Consider the following 18,215-nt stretch of genomic DNA (forward strand, 5'->3'; position numbering starts at 1 on the left):
TGTATTTACTGAGGCAAAGAGAAAAGATTATCACCCAATAGGATTAACAAAATGAAGGAACTTCTCTGGGGTTCTCATGCCATGTCCGTGGGCAGAGTGAACTGGACATTCATTCTTTGAACTAATACTTTAAGCCCAATTAGTTAGAGATAAAGACTGAACGCAGGACAGTCACGAGAACTGTAATCGTCACTTTCACACAATTACAATGTCATCTTAGTCTCTGTTTTGGAGATGAGAAATATCTCAATGTCCAAATGTATTAGTATCAAGTTTCTCAGAACAAATCATGTGGCAAACTGAGTTATTGCTGGTGTTCAACATTCACATCTAGATGGCAGTATTTCCTTAAATGTGAAAAATAACTTACTGAAGTCTAGTCTACTTCCAAAACTCAACAAGAAAAGACAAGGAAAATAGTTGTATTAAACATTGTCTAAATGGGTTGAATTTCTTTTTTAAGATCATTAGAAAACTATCCATAAAAATTCTTAACATCAAGACTAGTATAAGTGATTAGGCAAACGTGTCAAAATACACATTTTAAACATTTTCATGCACAGAACACAGCAAATATTAACAAAAACCCTACACAAGTTGATCTACGTGTCAGTCCGATCCGGTATTTTAGAGCATAAAACGGCATGGAGGGAGAGTCAAGGCAACTATTTGTACAACAGAAAAGAGTCGAGGCACCGAGGGCATATCATTGAAATACAGAAAAACTACGGTGTACAATACAACTCAATGGATTTTCAGAATTTGGAAGTGTGATGAATGATGACTGCTGGTATAACGGAGGCGTTCGTGTCATGAGGAAGCTCTCTTCTCCTCGTATGGTGACTCGTACACGTCCATGGGGGGGCAGGTGCAGACCAGGTGCTGGTCACCGTAGATGTCGTCGATCCTGGAGATGGATGGCCAGAACTTGGTCTCGGGCCTCACGAATGGCTGGAAATGGGGGAAAAATTGGAGTTGACCTTCCTTATTAGAAAGAGTAAAATAATCTGTGTATAAAGATTGTTAACGCTGATGTAAACATGTTGACATTCACATGAAAACAGAGCCATTTTTAGCTCCGGGGGGGGGGGGAGTGGAGTTGGTAGTGTGTGTTGTGATGTTTTCCAGAGTGAAAACTCACCAAGGGGAAAGCAGCGTACTCCCTGGAGTAGGGCCTATCCCAGGTAGAGGAGGTGATGCTGGCCAGGGAGTGAGGTGCCATCTGTGGACACAGAGACCCCAGTGAACACCTATTTTAACTGCTCTGGTGACATACAGCAACTCTTGCTACATTTAGGTGCTACCATTAATGCACAGATTTATGCTCAATAAAACTATAATAAGGTTGTCCAAATCACAGCACAGTGGGCAAAATATTAGCCCCCACATGAAATTAAAAACACTGATAATCTCCCTCGATCGGGCTCCATAAGATCTCACCCGTGGGGTCAAAATGATCACAAGAACGGTGAGCAAAAATCCCAGAACCACACGGGGGGACCTAGTGAATGACCTGCTGAGAGCTGGGACCAAAGTAACAAAGCCAACCATCAGTAACACACTACGCCGCCAGGGACTCAAATCCTGCAGTGCGAGACGTGTCCCCCTGCTTAAGCCAGTACATGTCCAGGCCCGTCTGAAGTGCATTTGGATGATCCAGAAGAGGATTGGGAGAATGTCATATGGTCAGATGAAACCAAAATATAACTTTTGGTAAAAACTCAACTCGTCATGTTTGGAGGACAAAGAATGCTGAGTTGCAGCCAAAGAACACCATACCTACTGTGAAGCATGGGGTTGGAAACATCATGCTTTGGGGCTGTTTTTCTGCAAAGGGACCAGGACGACTGATCCGTGTAAAGGAAAGAATGAATGGGGCCATGTATCGTGAGATTTTGAGTGAAACCCTCCTTCCATCAGCAAGGGCATTGAAGATGAAACGTGGCTGGGTCTTTCAGCATGACAATGATCCCAAACACACCGCCCGGGCAACGAAGGAGTGGCTTCGTAAGAAGCATTTCAAGGTCCTGGAGTGGCCCTAGCCAGTCTCCAGATCTCAACCCCATAGAAAATCTTTGGAGGGAGTTGAAAGTCTGTGTTGCCCAGCGACAGCCCCAAAACATCACTGCTCTAGAGGAGATCTGCATGGAGGAATGGGCCAAAATACCAGCAACAGTGTGTGAAAACCTTGTGAAGACTTACAGAAAACGTTTGACCTGTGTCATTGCCAACAAAGGGTATATAACAAAGTATTGAGAAACTTTGTTATTGACCAAATACTTATTTTCCACCATCATATGCCAATAAATTCATTAAAAATCCTACAATGTGATTTTCTGGAATTTTTTTTCTAATTTTGTCTGTCATAGTTGACGTGTACCTGTGATGAAAATTACAGGCCTCTCTCATCTTTTTAAGTGGGAGAACTTGCACAATTGGTGGCTGACTAAATACTTTTTTTCCCCACTGTATATGTCTTATCACAATTAGTTGTTATTTCTTAAACTGACTAGTGAAAATCTTTCTTTTAAAAGTTCATACTCTGTTAACTCCAACCCCAAATAATGTTGACTAATTCTAAAAATAAATAAAACACTTCAAAAACCCCACCTCAAACAGAGAGTTTCAAAAATGCTTGCCATTTTCTCAGAGGACGTCAACAACACTAAACAGTTACTTTAAGTTGAAATATGGAAGGCTGTCACTCACACCGATTTGATTTAGTAAAATTGCTACGAGTTTAAAGACCACTGTATGTATGTAGCTGACTGCATGGCTTGACACACACACACACACACACAGATTGTTAGTTGTCTAGGAGTCAGGACAGTGCCGTACCTTCAGTGGGTTAATGCGGGCATCCATTCTGCCTTCCTCAATATCTGCTATTTCCTGTCTGATTCCCATCAGCGAGTCACAGAAGCGGTCCATCTCTGCCTTGTCCTCCGACTCAGTGGGCTCAATCATCAGGGTCCCTGCCACGGGCCACGACATGGTGGGGGCATGGAAACCTGACCAAGGTCAGACACACAGGGGGATGAGGGGGCTCACAGCTAAATTCCATTTTTAAAAAACTATATATATTCCTAATTATTTTTGATTTAATAGAGTAAGATGCAGAGAGACAAGTGGACCATGTTGACCTTTCAGCAGTACCCAGTGTGTTCCAGCTCACCATAATCCTGGAGCCTTTTAGCCACATCCACTGCTTCAATGTTGGCGGACTTCTTGAATGGCCTCACATCCAAAATAAATTCATGAGCACAAAAGCCTGTGGACAAAAACAATCTGTGATAATTAAATCAACATTTTGCTAGTGTCGGCTAATTACTGAAGGACACAGGAAACCATAAGACAGGGATGGGTTCTCAAACTCATTTGTCCCTTGACCGCATTTTGTTAATCAGAACGTTTTCGCAACCCCACCATGTTTAAAAAGTGATGTAATCAACAGCAAATGTTAACTTTTATTTGGGAGCATGACAGTCCATTACAAATCAGTCTGACAGTATTCTAATCTGAAGGGTATATGGTTCCAAGTGACAAATGCATCAGAAAGGTATTGGGAAGTTTAGGGAAAAAAATCAAGGAAGATCATCTGGCAATAATCGTATGATCTTCTGTGTAGAAAAGATAATTGCTTTCAGTGATGTGTTCTTTTTCCCTCCAGTCAGATTTGGTGACTGGTCCTGTCCACTCTGTTTTAAGTCCTGCGCAGCTTGTGCGCCACAGCTTGTGCGCGTCGTAGAGGGAAAAAGACACGTACGTGTTCCTGCGAGTTTCACCTTTCAAACAATGGGGTCATAATAGCTTATAGCTCCAACCGTTCAAAAATTTGAGCCACATTTGTAGGAAGAAAAAAGAAACAGCTGTTTGTCCCGACCGCTTATAGCTGATATCAAAGGTTACTCACGTACCTGCGGTTCTATGAACTGAGCGGCACATTAGTTTCTCTCACCCAATTTTCAAATCAGGCGATCCCACATAGGGTCATGACCCCTAGTTTGGAAAACGCTGCCATACGGGGTGAATAGGAACTCTACCACTCACCTTTCCTGCCTTTGAAGAGGATCTTGTAGTGGCTCTCCAGTCTCTTAGCCATATAGTTGGCATTCAGGATAGCCACCTCTGTGGCGTGAACCAGCCCCTTGGCTCCCATCATCTACACAGTAGGATACAACGTCAGGGTCTATATCGACATGTACTCAACTGATGTCGCTGCTTTAGTTGCATGTTTTTTTTCTGCATTTGCCTAGAAAGACAATTTGAGCATCCTGAATAACACTATTCTAACAAATCTATCATCATTATTTAAATTACATGGCACTAAACCATAAGATGCAGGTTGGCATGTAATGTCATGACTTGTGTACTGGAGGCAGCTCTGCAGTGGTCACAAGCTGGCATAGCCACAAAGTAATACAAAGTAAAACCTAACATTAACCACACTGCTAACCCTAATGCGTAACCTTAATTTCAGACCAAAAAGCACATTTTGGTTTCCATGAATTTTCACGATATGGCCTATATTGACTTTGCAGCTGGCCCATCTAGCAGAAATCACTCAGTTCTTCCTCCAGGGCAAGATTCATGACAAACGTCAACCTGCTCATAGGATAGATACAATCCTGTAGTACTGACCTTGATGTAAGCCCAGGAGATGGGTAGGATGGCACTGGAGCCCCAGGGGGCAGCACTGATTGTGCCCAGGGAGCTGGACATGTTGCCTGCTGACATTAAGACTACTGGGTGGCTAGGCAGGAACGGGGCGAGGTGCTCCTTCCTGTTAACATACACAACTCGATTTAAGTCATCAAAAGTAATTGCTTATCCACTTTTAAATTACGTTTTTTTGCACTAATGCTTAGTGAGAGTAGTGTAGAGTAGTGACCTGACCAGGAAAAAACTGGATTTGGCCAGTTATATTTCCTTTGGGCAGTTTTTGTGCTTAGCCCATCAATGTGCGTTTGAGGGAAACTATCCAGTTTGTCTCACTTACACTCCAATAGGTCCCATCCCTGGTCCTCCGCCTCCGTGGGGGATACAGAAAGTCTTGTGGAGGTTCAAGTGAGACACGTCAGATCCGTAGTCACCAGGACGACACAGGCCCACCTGTAGAGAGAAGAGCAGGAGAGAGCAGTGATGATGATGTAAAAGAAAGGCAATTCTCCAAAGTTACATTTTCTCTCATCTGCAGGAAGGGGGCACTACTGTACTCTGAGGGTAAAATTCATTTGACCTGGGTTCAAAAATAATATTTCAAATTGAATAGCTCAAATACACTACATTACCAAAAGTATGTGGACACCTGCTTGTCGAACATCTCATTCCAAAATCATGGGCATTAATATGGACTTGGTCCCCCCTTTGCTGCTATAACAGCCTCCACTCTTCTGGGAAGGCTTTCCACTAGATGTTGGAACATTGCTGCAGGGACTTGTTTCCATTCAGCCACAAGAGCATTAGTGAAGTCTGATGTTGGCACTGATGTTGAGCGATTAGGCCTGGCTCACAGTCGTCATTTCAAATCATCCCAAAGGTGTTCCATGGGGTTGAGGTCAGGGCTCTGTGCATGCCAGTCAAGTTCTTCCACACTGATCTCGACAAACCATTTCTGTATGGACCTCGCTTTGTGCACGTGGGGCATTGTCATGCTGAAACAGGAAAGGTCCTTTCTCAAACAGTTGCCACAAAGCACAGAATCGTCTAGAATGTCATTGTATGCTGTAGCGTTAAGATTTCCCTTCACTGGAACTAAGAGGTCTAGCCCAAACAATGAAAAACAGCCCCAGACCATTATTCCTCCTCCACCAAACTTTACAGTTGGCACTGTACATTTGGGCAGGTAGCGTTCTTCTGGCATCCGCCAAACCCAGATTCATCCGTCGCACTGCCAGATGGTGATTCATCACTCCAGAGAACAAGTTTCCACTGCTTCAGAGTCCAATGGCGGCGAGCTTTACACAACTCCAGCTGACGCTTGGCATTGCGCATGGTTACCTTAGGCTTGTGTGCGGCTGCTCGGCCATGGAAACCCATTTCATTAAGCTCCCGACTAACAGTTAATTGTGCTCACGTTGCTTCCAAAGGCAGTTTGGAACTCAGTAGTGAGACAAATTTTTACACGCTTCAGCACTCGGCGGTCCCGTTCTGTGAGCTTGTGTGGCCTACCACTTCGCGGCTGAGCCGTTGTTGCTCCTAGACGTTTCCACTTCACAATAACAGCACTTACAGTTGACCGGGGCAGCTCTAGCAGGGCAGAAATGTTATGAACTGACTTGTTGGAAAGGTGGCATCCTATGACAGTGCCACAATGAAAGTCAATTTGAAGGGGTGTCCACATACTTTTGGCCATGTAGTGTATTTATACGCTTTAGAATGACACTTCCTGTTTTGGCAGGAAATACTAGGTTACCCGGGAGAAAAGTGATTTATTCTCGGGATGGAACATTTGTAAAATACTGAAAATATTCAACCCTACTCTGTACGCTGTAGAATAGTGCAATCCCTGAGACGCTTGTAAAAAATATACTTTCATAAGGTTCTTTCAAATACACTTCTGTAATATGACTCAATATTCAATGATGATGGGTCCATGACTCAATTAACACCTGGATAAGCAACCCAATTTGTTAGTTTTTTTTTACCAAAAAAGGTCTTACAACAGTTTTAGTATACAACAGAGTTAACTTTCAAATTACCTATGCGGTGTCATGTCCACAAAATGTTTTACTTAAATCAGCAAGGTGACACGCTTATACTCTTCTCTCACCTGTGCGTTCATATTAGCACCGTCCAGGTAGACCTGTCCTCCGTTCTGGTGGATGAGATTGCACACATCACCGATGCTCTCCTCAAACACACCAAAGGTGGAGGGGTACGTGATCATCATGGCTGCCAGATTAGCCTTGTGTTTGTCCACCTGAGAGAGGAATAATGGGTTAGTCTGTGTGACACGACAGTCCACTTTTAAGGGAGCTAATTGACCACTAATTACACTACCACATAGTGAGTGACCTGACTGTCGGGCCATCATGTTCCTCAATGATTTTTTGTGCATAGATTTACAAAGCATAACGGGATACTCAAGATAATTGGTTAGATTGAAAGGCTCCTCTGTAACAGTGAGCTTAGCAGAATCACTCCAACCAGCTCTTACCAGTGCCTTGAGGTTTGCCATGTCAATGTTGCCATCCTTGTCCACCTCCACCACCTGCACCTTCATGCCAGCCATCTGGGCACTGGCCGGGTTGGTACCATGGGCTGACTTGGGGATCAGACAAACCTAAGCAAAAGGAAAATATCAAACAGTTACACTCAGACCATCACAAAGTAAAAGAGAGAGAATTAGGCCTAAGAAAGTAAACCATTAGAGCCATCATTAGATAGTCCTAAGATTTCTTTGCGCAAATCTCCAATTGACATTAAACATGATTTTAGAAAATTGGTCATCAATTGATTTTATCCCTTATAAGGAGACTTATTTTGACATTTTGCAATATTGTCACACAAGGTCACCAAGACCTGTGTGTTTGTTTAGTAACGTTTACATTTCCCCCCCTGACAGGAAAAACAAACTGAGGTCAATCTGTTTTGTGCATGACGTGCTGTTCCCAAAGTCTTTAAATCACCAAATATGGGATCTTGGAATCAAGTAACCTCCAGACAGTGTTATTTTCTGTCCCTTATTTGCACAACTGTGGACCTTGACTGTTTCAAGAGCTCACGCCACTATCAAAGATGTGCTTATAAGGGAGTTGTTAAAAAAAAACTGCCAAATTATAAAACTGGAAATCTACTTGAACAAGCAGTCTTATCTTCAGTCACTTTTCTATCATATTCCTATCACCGGATATCCTCAAGCCACTGCAACCCAGCACATTGTGACACTTGGGGCCTTTCAAAGTTCCTGTAGAAGTATCCAAACACAACCCTCTATTCTTCAGATAGGGCTTTTCCAATACAATGTCTGTCGGCAAACAAGTGATTGATAAAAATTGATTAAAAACGAGTCCCTTTATGGCTTTACATGATAAATGATTGTAGGCAGGTCTAAGTATCCAGTGTGGAATGCCATGTGACAGGTTACAGGTTATTCACAGTGAAATGGCTGACGGCAGCAAACATTCAGACTGAAAATGAATTAAGGTCATTTATAGTACACACCCCCCCAACATGTACTTTGATCATATTAATTTGATATAATACTGTATATAATCATTTTATATACCAAGGGTGGGTTATCTTGACTCTGCAGGGTCTTGCATGTGCGCTAGCAAAGATGAGTTTTGTTTAATCAGAACCATACTTACTGTTCTATGGGCCTCTCCTTTAGAGTTCAGGTAGGCTTTGATGGCCGCGAGGCCAGCGTATTCTCCCTGAGCACCACTGAAAGACAAGGTTATACAGTCTGTTAATGTACCAGACACATGCTCACAGACACATGCTCCCAGTGAAGTCTCAGCATAATCATCAAACGTGCCGAGTTCAAAGGTTAGTCTATATGGGCTTCATAGTAACTGTAAAGGAAAAGCATGGAATAAGAGTTGAACAACCAGGACGCTATCGTTCCAGGCCAATGTAGCACGATGTGCTATTCATCAGCCCCATTTATACTGATAAGTGGGGGACTTGGAACCATAGAGATATCAGCCACAAACTCTGACAGTTATATGATCAAGTAAAAGTAATCAATTGACAATGGGGTATGTGTAACAGAGGGCAATTGGGAAATCACGCTCGGATGATGAGTCTGGGAAATTGAAATCCCAGTTGGTCATGAATACCCCACACTGAATGTTGCTGTCAGTGAGGGGCTTACCTGTTAGGTTGGAAGGAGATCTTGTCATAGCCAGTCACCTCACAGAGATCCTTCTCCAGCTGCCTGAAGAGCTGCTGATAACCCTCAGCCTGGTCCAGGGGACAGAAGGGGTGAAGGTTGGCAAACTCCTTCCAGGTGATGGGCTAAAAACAGTGGGAAAGAAGAAACAAAGGGAGAAATATGGGAAATGACAGTCAGCGATATCCTTATGACAAAACAGTGTACCTAAGGTAACCTAGTGTTTTTCACAACACCACCACAATATAAGGAGGAGACCAAGAGATTCATTAATCAGGGTTGGGGTCAATTCAAATCGAAGATGGTCAATTCAGGAACTGATTTGAATTTTAAATTCAAAAATGGAAACTTTTAGAATAAATAGCTTTTACTTTTAAGTTTATTGGGAAATCATTGAAAATTGAAGCCCTTTAATTATTGAAGTGGAATTTCAGTACTTCCTGAATTCACTGCCTTCTATCCGAATTGATCCCAACCCTGATATTAACTCACCATGAGCTCTGAAGAACTGTTCAGCTTCATTGTGCAGGAACCCTGACATGGAAAACAAAATGGATATTACAAATAGTGATGGCCGAGTAATCTTTTCAGCAATTTGTAGGTTTTTAGTATTCAGACCATGTAAATAGCTCCAAAGTAAAACATTTCTTCTTTGCTTTCCCATGACTCACCAGTGGGATCATGCTGTGAACCAGAGAGATGTCCTTGTTCTCCAAGCGTTTCATATAGCGCACAATGTTTGTCTCAGAGTGGTAACTGCACGGGATGAAGAATCAGAGTGAATCAAGATTATAAAGATACGTTTTAGGCTTAACGTGTTATTTTACTTTAAAAACCTTAGCTCTAAAACCCTGAAAGGAATTATTCTACCAAGAATCAAGTGGAGTTTGGGAGACAATTAATAAAACATGGAAGGTCAGCTAATGTCTCTCATCAGTCTGGTGTAATTATACTGATAGTCCTATCATCACTGAGAACACAAGTCATCATAACAGTTATGGCATAACAAGCTTCATCCTTATCACAACCAATATTGTAATATGTGGCCGCTACAAACAGACCAACCTGTTGAAGACTGTGTGAATGAGGTACTTGCTGGTCCTCTTGAAAGGACTACCCATAATGCCTTTCACCCTTTCACCCATCTTCTCAGCAATCAGCTCCTGTAAATTGAGATTTAATTACATTTGATAGGCGATAGATGAAATCAAAGTATTTGTCCTACGGCTTCAAGATGGACTTTTGCACTCTTAAGAAAGCAATAGGGCCAATGCTGAATATATGCATAATCTTATTCCATTGAACTATTGAAAGCAAACGTACCGCTGAGGATTCACATCCAAAGACCCAGAGCAGATCATCCAAGTCTCTCTCCATCACGGTCTCATCCAGAGACACACCTAACTAGGTAAACAAATAAATCATTTCAACCAATTGCCCACCTTTGATGTGCATCTAAAGCATAAAGGAACATGGCCACGTGGCTTATTCAGAGGGCTACTCCTTCTACAATGCTGCAAATAGATATTTAATAAGTAGAATTCTAATTATTCTACAATACATTTCTATCTGAATGTTCTGTAACATCTAGCTGAACATTCTGCAACATTGCACCGTCTGGAACTAGCCCCTGGATTTATCTATAAAGTACCACAGTATGAGTCATAATACCCATAAAACCTAGCGGTCATACAGAGAAATGGTTCCAATCGTTTTTCCACCATTCATTTTTCCCATAGGGATTTTAGAAACACTTCAAATAAGGGCTGTGTTTTGTTTAGGCTTAACCTGGCGTAATGTTTTGATAACCATGTAAATCTCTCTAGGACAAGGTGACTTTTATCAATATATTTGCCCGTATTTTTCCCCCAAAATGAAATGCTAATAAGCTTATAATGTGGCTATCATAAAGAACTACAAATACCATGATGATCTGGACGAGACTGCCGAATTGAGGCAAAGGTAAGAATCTCTGGATGAACTATCTAATGTTAGCTAAATGTAGTAATGAATAAATAGGCTACATTTCTTTAAATGGTCAATTCTGTGAACTGTCTTGTGCAAGTTTTAAATTGACACAATACCTGTTAGCAAATGTGTCAGCTTGAAGTGACGTGCAGGAGCTTGCAGGGATTTGTAGTTTTGCATGTCTACTTTGATGGTAATTTTCAGTTTCGAATATGAGAGCAAATAGAGCTGAATATATTGATAAGCCACCTTGACCAAGAGAGATTTACATGGTTATTAAGACGTCACATGAAATTATTTTAAGTGTTTTGCTAAAATCCCCTATGGGAAAAATGAATGTTACAAAAACAATTGGAACCCTTTCCCCGTTTGACCGCTAGGTTTTATGACACATCCACTGTGGGGGGGTCTTAACGTGAGAGTATCTATGCTTCTGTGTGCTTTAATGACAATGTTTCGACAAAGTATTCTAAGGGTCAAACGTTGTCAATAAAGCACATGGGAACACTGGGCGGACGTATATGTAATTTCTTCCCAAACTGCATCTAGTACTACTCACCACTCCCTCGCTGTAGACACGCAGATTGATCTCCCTTTGGACAGCCCTCTCCAGGATGTCCTTGGCTGCCACACTGCAGCCAACCTTCAGTGTGTCGAAGAACATCTCACTGTGCAGCCTGTGTCCGGCCCGCTTCAGACCTGATACAAAAGGATGGCGAGAAAGGCATTTCTAAAAACTCAAAGAATACATTTGTAATTCATCTAAAAATAAGCAATGTTACCATTGTCTTTCTCAATGCACGCTTTTGGTTGAATTTGCTAACGATTGATTGATCATAAAAGTTGTGATGTAAGAAGTAAAAATTTATCTGTGCAGTGAGGGTGTCGGAGGACATACCTTCAGCCAGTATCAGTGCGGCATTGTGTGTCCTCTCAGCAATGTGCTTTAAGCCCTGGGGTCCATGATACACGCCAAACATGGCTGCCATGTTGGCCAGCAGAGCCTGAAAGACACAGATACATTTGAAGGTGAGAAACGTTCCTTTAAATAAATAAAAAACTTATAAATGAAGACAACCACTACATCGTTTTTTTACACAAACTTTCATAAGAGTTGAATACACTTAGGCAACAATCCTGTTCTGGGGCAAAGTGTGTCAATATTGGATGGAGGCTCAGTGTGTTGGTATTGGGGATGTGGCTCAGTGTGTCGGTATTGGGGGTGTAGCTCAGTGTGTCGGTATTGGGGGTGTAGCTCAGTGTGTCGGTATTGGGGGTGTAGCTCAGTGTGTCGGTATTGGGGGTGTAGCTCAGTGTGTCGGTATTGGGGGTGTAGCTCAGTGTGTCGGTATTGGGGGTGTAGCTCAGTGTGTCGGTATTGGGGGTGTAGCTCAGTGTGTCGGTATTGGGGGTGTAGCTCAGTGTGTCGGTATTGGGGGTGTAGCTCAGTGTGTCGGTATTGGGGGTGTAGCTCAGTGTGTCGGTATTGGGGGTGTAGCTCAGTGTGTCGGTATTGGGGGTGTAGCTCAGTGTGTCCGTATTGGGGGTGTAGCTCAGTGTGTCGGTATTGGGGGTGTAGCTCAGTGTGATGGTATTGGGGTACAGTACAGTGTGTTGGTATTGGGGGTAGCTCAGTGTGATGGTATTGGGGGTACAGTACAGTACCGTACCTGTGCAGTACAGATGTTGCTGGTGGCCTTGTCTCTACGTATGTGCTGCTCTCTGGTCTGCAGAGCCAGACGGTACACCTCCTTACCAGCTGCATCCCTGCAGACCAACAAGGGACATTTCAAACTAATGTACATCGAGATAGTCTTTATGTATATGTGCATTCTGTATAATTCAGTATTTTCCACTGCAAGCAAGAATTATATAAAGTCAATGTCAACATGCTGTTTATAAAGCCCAACATTGAACAACCTCAAGAGATCTGACTTCCATTCTGAACAGGGCCAATGTGAATCAAGGGCTCTCACCTGGTCACTCCCACCATCCTGCCAGGCATCATCCTGACCAGGTTTTCTTTGACAGAGAAGAAGGCAGCGTGGGGACCACCGTAGCAGAGCGGTACCCCGAACCTCTGGGAGCTGCCCAAGGCGATGTCCACCCCAAACTCTCCAGGGGGGCGCAACACACACAGGGCCAGCAGATCGGTGGCACAGCAAGCCAGAGCCTACAGGGATGAGAGACGGGGAGTCTTCATACAAATCACTGAGGTACCAAACTGGAATCACCACATACACCACTTTCTCATGTGCCCACTGTTCAACACCAACTGATCAACCAAAGACCTGCATCAAAGTCTATACTGTGATTGTATGTAATGTAGCAATGAGGGGTCCTTTCCTACCAAATGAGGAGCAACAAATCCAAATAACACTACCAAACCCCAACCCCCATTTACTTTAAGATAGCATCCTAGGTTAATAAACCAACCATTACCACCAATAGCTCTCTTACCCCTCCCTTGTGAGCACGGTCCACCAGCGCGGTGAAATCCTCCACTCTGCCGTCGGTGTCTGGGTACTGGAACAGCACCCCGCTCACGTCCTTCCCACTGAAGTCCATCTCATGAGGCAGCTTCAGCACAGTCTTCACCCCGATGTAGCTGTTGATCAACAATCAGAGCACCCATAGTGAGGATGCTGCTTTTGGTACACAGTTCTAACCTTGGTCTGAGTGAAGCTTTGAAAGGATGTCCGTACTTGGCTCTGGTCTGCACCACAGCAATCGTCTGAGGGTGGCAACGTGAGTCGATGTAGAACGTCCTTCTCTTGTTCTGTCTGTAGGGAACATAACAACAAACAATTAAAGATGCAATATGTCACTTCTTGGGCAACCTGACCAAATGTACATAGAAATGTGAGTTATAGATCTGTCATGCTCATTGAAAGCAAGTCTAAGAAGCGGTAGATCTGTTCTATGTGCGCTATTTCTATGCTTCCCGTTCTTATGTATTGTTTTAGCCTCTTTTACTTTAAGTTTTGTACACCAGCTTCAAACAGCTGAAAATATAATATTTTTGGTTATGGAAAACATATTTCACAGCAGTGTAGATGGTACAATGATTCTCTACACTATACTTGCTTGTTTTGTCACAAACTGAAATTCTGCAAACTATTACAATTTTAGGAACCAGGAAATGGCGGGGCAATTTATGCATAGTGCACCTTTAACATGTGTAGGGCCAGGAGTTTTTCCTGAAAAAGTGACCTTACCAGGAGAAACTCTGGGCCTTATTTATACACTATAACTAGACCCTATACATGAACTATACTAAATGAACTACCCTTTAATGGTCAGCCACTATTTCCCTCTTATATTTATTCTCCCCTCACCTATGGCAGAGCTGCATGGCCTCAGCGGCGGCTGTCGCCTCATCCAGCAGAGAGGCGTTGGCCACAGCCATGCCCGTGATGTCACAGATCATGGTCTGGTAGTTGAGCAGACTCTCCAGGCGACCCTGAGCCACCTCAGGCTGATAGGGGGTGTACTGTGTCACCCTGAGGAGAACAGGACACACAGAGAAATCATTACAGATTACATGTACTTGCTACAACTGTGATATGTGGTTGTCTCACCTAGCTATCTTAAGATGAATGGACTAATCGCTCTGGATAAATGACTAAAATATTTTTTTAAATGTAAGAATTTTTACAATACACAGAAAAAGGAATTGAGATACTAGGGTGAAGTGGGTGGAAGTTTATGAAGATAGAGAAAAAGTCAGAGTGCTGTGTCTTTTTTTAAGTTGGACAAAAACAAATCACAAGATCCCACGTGAGGATGTCATTTAATGTGGTGCAAACCTAAACTGGATACTTGAGCCTCAAGTCAAAAGATGTATCTGATTAGGGGCACGTTTTTCTGCAATGTAGCATTTAGTGCTTTAATGACTGGCAGAAGCCCATACATCCATGAGTACACAATCAAATATACAGTATCTTGCCCTATTGATGGAGACAACTTGGCTAGATGCAGAACACATCACAACTCTCTTTTGTTTGTGTGCGTTTGTACCAAAGTGACAGTTACCATCCTGAATTCTCCAGAAGGTTTCTCTGTATAACTGGAGGCACTGAGCAGTTGTAGTAGCCCATTCCGATGTAAGACCTCCACACCTTGTTCTTTGATGCAATCTTTTGGAGATGCTCCAAGACTTCATTCTCGCCTGCAGAAATAGAGATCACAATTGGCATCACATATATTTGAGGCAAAAATGTATTAAACAATTATACCCATACATTTTCTGAACAAACCACCCAAACAAATGGGCAGTAACATCAGATTCACTGTCAAAATGGAGTGGAAAGGAAATTAAACTAAACAGCTTTATGTGTACTCCACGTCACTGTATCGTGTTCTGTGTGAACTGTATACAACATTTCTGTGTGTGTAGAATGCACTTCCATTTGTGCGTCATATTTCTGTCCATTGGAGGGGACAATGATGTGCAACATATGGGCCCTTTCACAAAGGTTTGTTATCTAGCCTAATTCTCCATTAGGAGAAGACCATTCTGCTGTAGGGGAGATCAGCCAATACACACCTAGACACTGGAATTCCTCAGGCATTCCGTCGCTGCTTAGCAACGCCCTCAGCAAGGAATGGACAATACTACCCCTCTGAATCGAGTGCCCAAACTACTCTCATATTCAGGATGAGCATTTCTCCTGTGATTTCTAATGGGGTATACCACCACAAGATCATAAGGTGAACATTTGCAGTTTGAGTTTAGGTGGCACAAAGAATTTAACTGTAAATCCATTCTGCATTCAAAAATGTGCTGCTTTATGACTCAGCAGCACAAGAGAATGGTGTCTGGAAATCTAACATTTGACAACTAATAAAAAACAAGTGAAAGCATCATCAGTAGTAGAGGCCAGTGGTTTAGTGTAGGGTGCCTAATGTGGATTTGCACGTTTCATTAGAGAGGACAGTTTTCCCATGCTCCCAAAGTTCCTCAAAGCATCAGAAAAGCCTGATTCAGAACCATCCAGCACATCTATTGTTGTGAAGAGAATCCCTTGCTGGCTTTGCAAACCAAGCCCCCCCCCCCACCCCAAGCTGAACAAGCAAAAAGCAGTATGGCCTCCAGTATGTTCCTTCAGCATGGCTTGCTACATAATGGAACAAGACAGAGGCAGAAAGGAGTGACCGAGTGTGGTCTTAGAAACCCCCCCGATCCACTGACCTTCTTATTACCCAACCCAGAATAAGGTCCAAGCATTGTGAATATTCAGTCAATCATTTTGCATAACAATAATGCTGGAAACTCCCCAAATAGCAGATAAATGTGTTATTTTCTAGCATCTGATCAGTAAATAGTACAGTGGTATTTCAGAGTACACTAGGCCAAGCCTTCATTACCAATTGAATGACTTATTCCTCTCACCATGTTGAGCACTGCTGGAATAACAGGATAGTGAAAACAATGACTAATGTAACTGATGCAAAACAGAAAATAATGCAACAATAATATTAGGAATTTTGACAGTTGAGAGTTTCAGTACATGACATTGACACTCCAAAACAAGTTAGTAGTTTGTATGACATTGGTTATTGTAGAGATGGGTCACTGGCAAGAGTGCATCATCAATGTGGACTGGTGAGAATATTGGCAAAATAAGAATCATCTTCCATGTATCTTTGATGAAAACTGTCATCAGCAATACTTTGCGTGTAATGCTTTTGTCTGTTTTCAAATGACTTTTTTGCTTAATTATTGTATATTATGGCCATATTGTCAGTTGCTTTAGATTTTTTTTTTTTATAGAAATTTAATCCATTACACAGAACATGGTAAATTAGTAATACAATGTACTGTACTTGTCCAGAATAGTATGTTTTATAGCCTTGTAAATCTCAAGTGATAACAGTATGAGACGTCTGTCTCTGATGGAATTATGCAGGGGTTTGCCAGGGAAATAAGCCTCGTAAGTGTTTTGTAGACAATAAACTATTATTGATAGTAAGACATTTCAAAGGTCTCCTAATTCTCTTATTCGACTGAAAATCCGTCTGTCTATTATTAAATGTAAAAAATATTTGTATTCAAGTAAGAATACCAAAACCCATCTTATTAACCATATTAGGAATCTCATGAAGCTCGTTTGCACATGTCATTCGTCTGTGATGTAACGTTAACGCTATAACCAGATTGAACTGGACTTGGGACAGGAGCTCAAGGCTGAACTTTACACTCCAATTGCCATCCTATTAGCATCCGCTTCCCAACAGGAGATTGGTGCTGCTCGTTGAGTTCCGCAAAAACAACTCCAAATATGTTCAAAGGAAGACTTAACGGTGAAGAGCGCTTCACAATGGCACCACAATAGGAGTGCAACCTACATTTCAGCCACTCCCTTGCTTGGCTTGATTTACAATGTTAAAAGAAAATTCAGAGACCAGTAAAATAGGCTGACAAAACATAATAAAGGCTAATAAATAAACAAATCAAGATTACATTTGACGGGGAAATCAACAGCAATATTGAAACACACTTGAAAAACAAAATCATACCAGATGCAGAATTTTATAACACGATGAGGCAATAGGTAACGTATATATTGAGAACACACACATCAACAATAACACGTGCTGTTAAAGATGGGAGAAAACAACTTACAGAGAGGATCATCCATTTTCATACTTCTTTGAATACGGATGGATTCTGGAACTGTATCTTCTATCAACTGGGCGATCGACTGAAAAGCAATGTACAGATCACAAAAAACGCACTAAAACTGTATACATTGTTGAAAATGTAGCTGTTTATGACAAGACACATGCAAGAGCGCCTACCATGCATTATATCGACACATTAGCCTACTTTCTGTCCTATCAGTTCTCTTTTTATCCAAATGTTTGTCAATCTTACCTCAAGTCCAAGAACATCCAGCATCTCCCTTTTCTCCCTTTCGCCTGGACCAATATGCCTCTCTGCAAAATCATCGTGTCTCGGCAGTATTCTGTCTATCTGTCTGGAAGAAGCATAGACTGCAGACGTCTGAAGACCCCAGACAGTTACAAAAGCATTGCGGTTTTGGATTCTAGTCTGTAGTTTCCCAAATATTCGGCTTTTACCAGATATATGTCTGCAAGGTGCATGTGAATTAACCGATTTGGCGAATAGGATCCCCCAAGACTTGGCACAGCTTTGCATTTTTAACTCACTAACACAAAAAGCTATTCAAAGAAATCCTTCTAGCTGCCGACCTCAACTGAATCCCTCAGACATGTGATTTCTCCCAAACTCTCTGCCATCTACTTGAAACTGCTTAGTTTATACGCCTGCCCCTTGCAAAAGAACTAACCAATAGATACGAGAAAGGTCGCTGACGAGCCCTAGTCAAACAGCTGCATTGAACTTTCTCACGTGCCCGCCCACCGTATAGAAAACTAATCC

The 18,215-nt window shown here is 42.3% G+C and overlaps 1 protein-coding gene across 1 annotated transcript; it reads right to left on the minus strand.

Moving 5' to 3' along the window:
• Positions 1 to 166: 166 nt before the first annotated feature.
• gldc (glycine dehydrogenase (decarboxylating)) lies at positions 167 to 18,080 on the minus strand. Its single transcript, XM_041900703.2, has 25 exons — positions 17,688 to 18,080; positions 17,436 to 17,514; positions 14,843 to 14,978; positions 14,146 to 14,310; positions 13,513 to 13,590; positions 13,268 to 13,415; positions 12,784 to 12,980; positions 12,478 to 12,574; positions 11,706 to 11,811; positions 11,367 to 11,506; positions 10,163 to 10,243; positions 9,905 to 10,002; positions 9,511 to 9,595; positions 9,332 to 9,373; positions 8,822 to 8,964; positions 8,313 to 8,388; positions 7,160 to 7,285; positions 6,773 to 6,922; positions 5,000 to 5,112; positions 4,642 to 4,783; positions 4,051 to 4,162; positions 3,176 to 3,271; positions 2,839 to 3,011; positions 1,142 to 1,222; positions 167 to 951 (listed from the first exon to the last, which is right to left on the minus strand). The coding sequence occupies exons 1-25, from the start codon at positions 17,970 to 17,972 to the stop codon at positions 811 to 813; spliced, it is 3,090 nt and encodes a 1,029-aa protein (XP_041756637.1). The 5' UTR covers positions 17,973 to 18,080; the 3' UTR covers positions 167 to 810.
• Positions 18,081 to 18,215: the final 135 nt, after the last annotated feature.

This window comes from Coregonus clupeaformis, chromosome 16, assembly GCF_020615455.1.
Source record: "Coregonus clupeaformis isolate EN_2021a chromosome 16, ASM2061545v1, whole genome shotgun sequence".
In the NCBI taxonomy this organism is placed as follows: domain Eukaryota; kingdom Metazoa; phylum Chordata; class Actinopteri; order Salmoniformes; family Salmonidae; genus Coregonus; species Coregonus clupeaformis.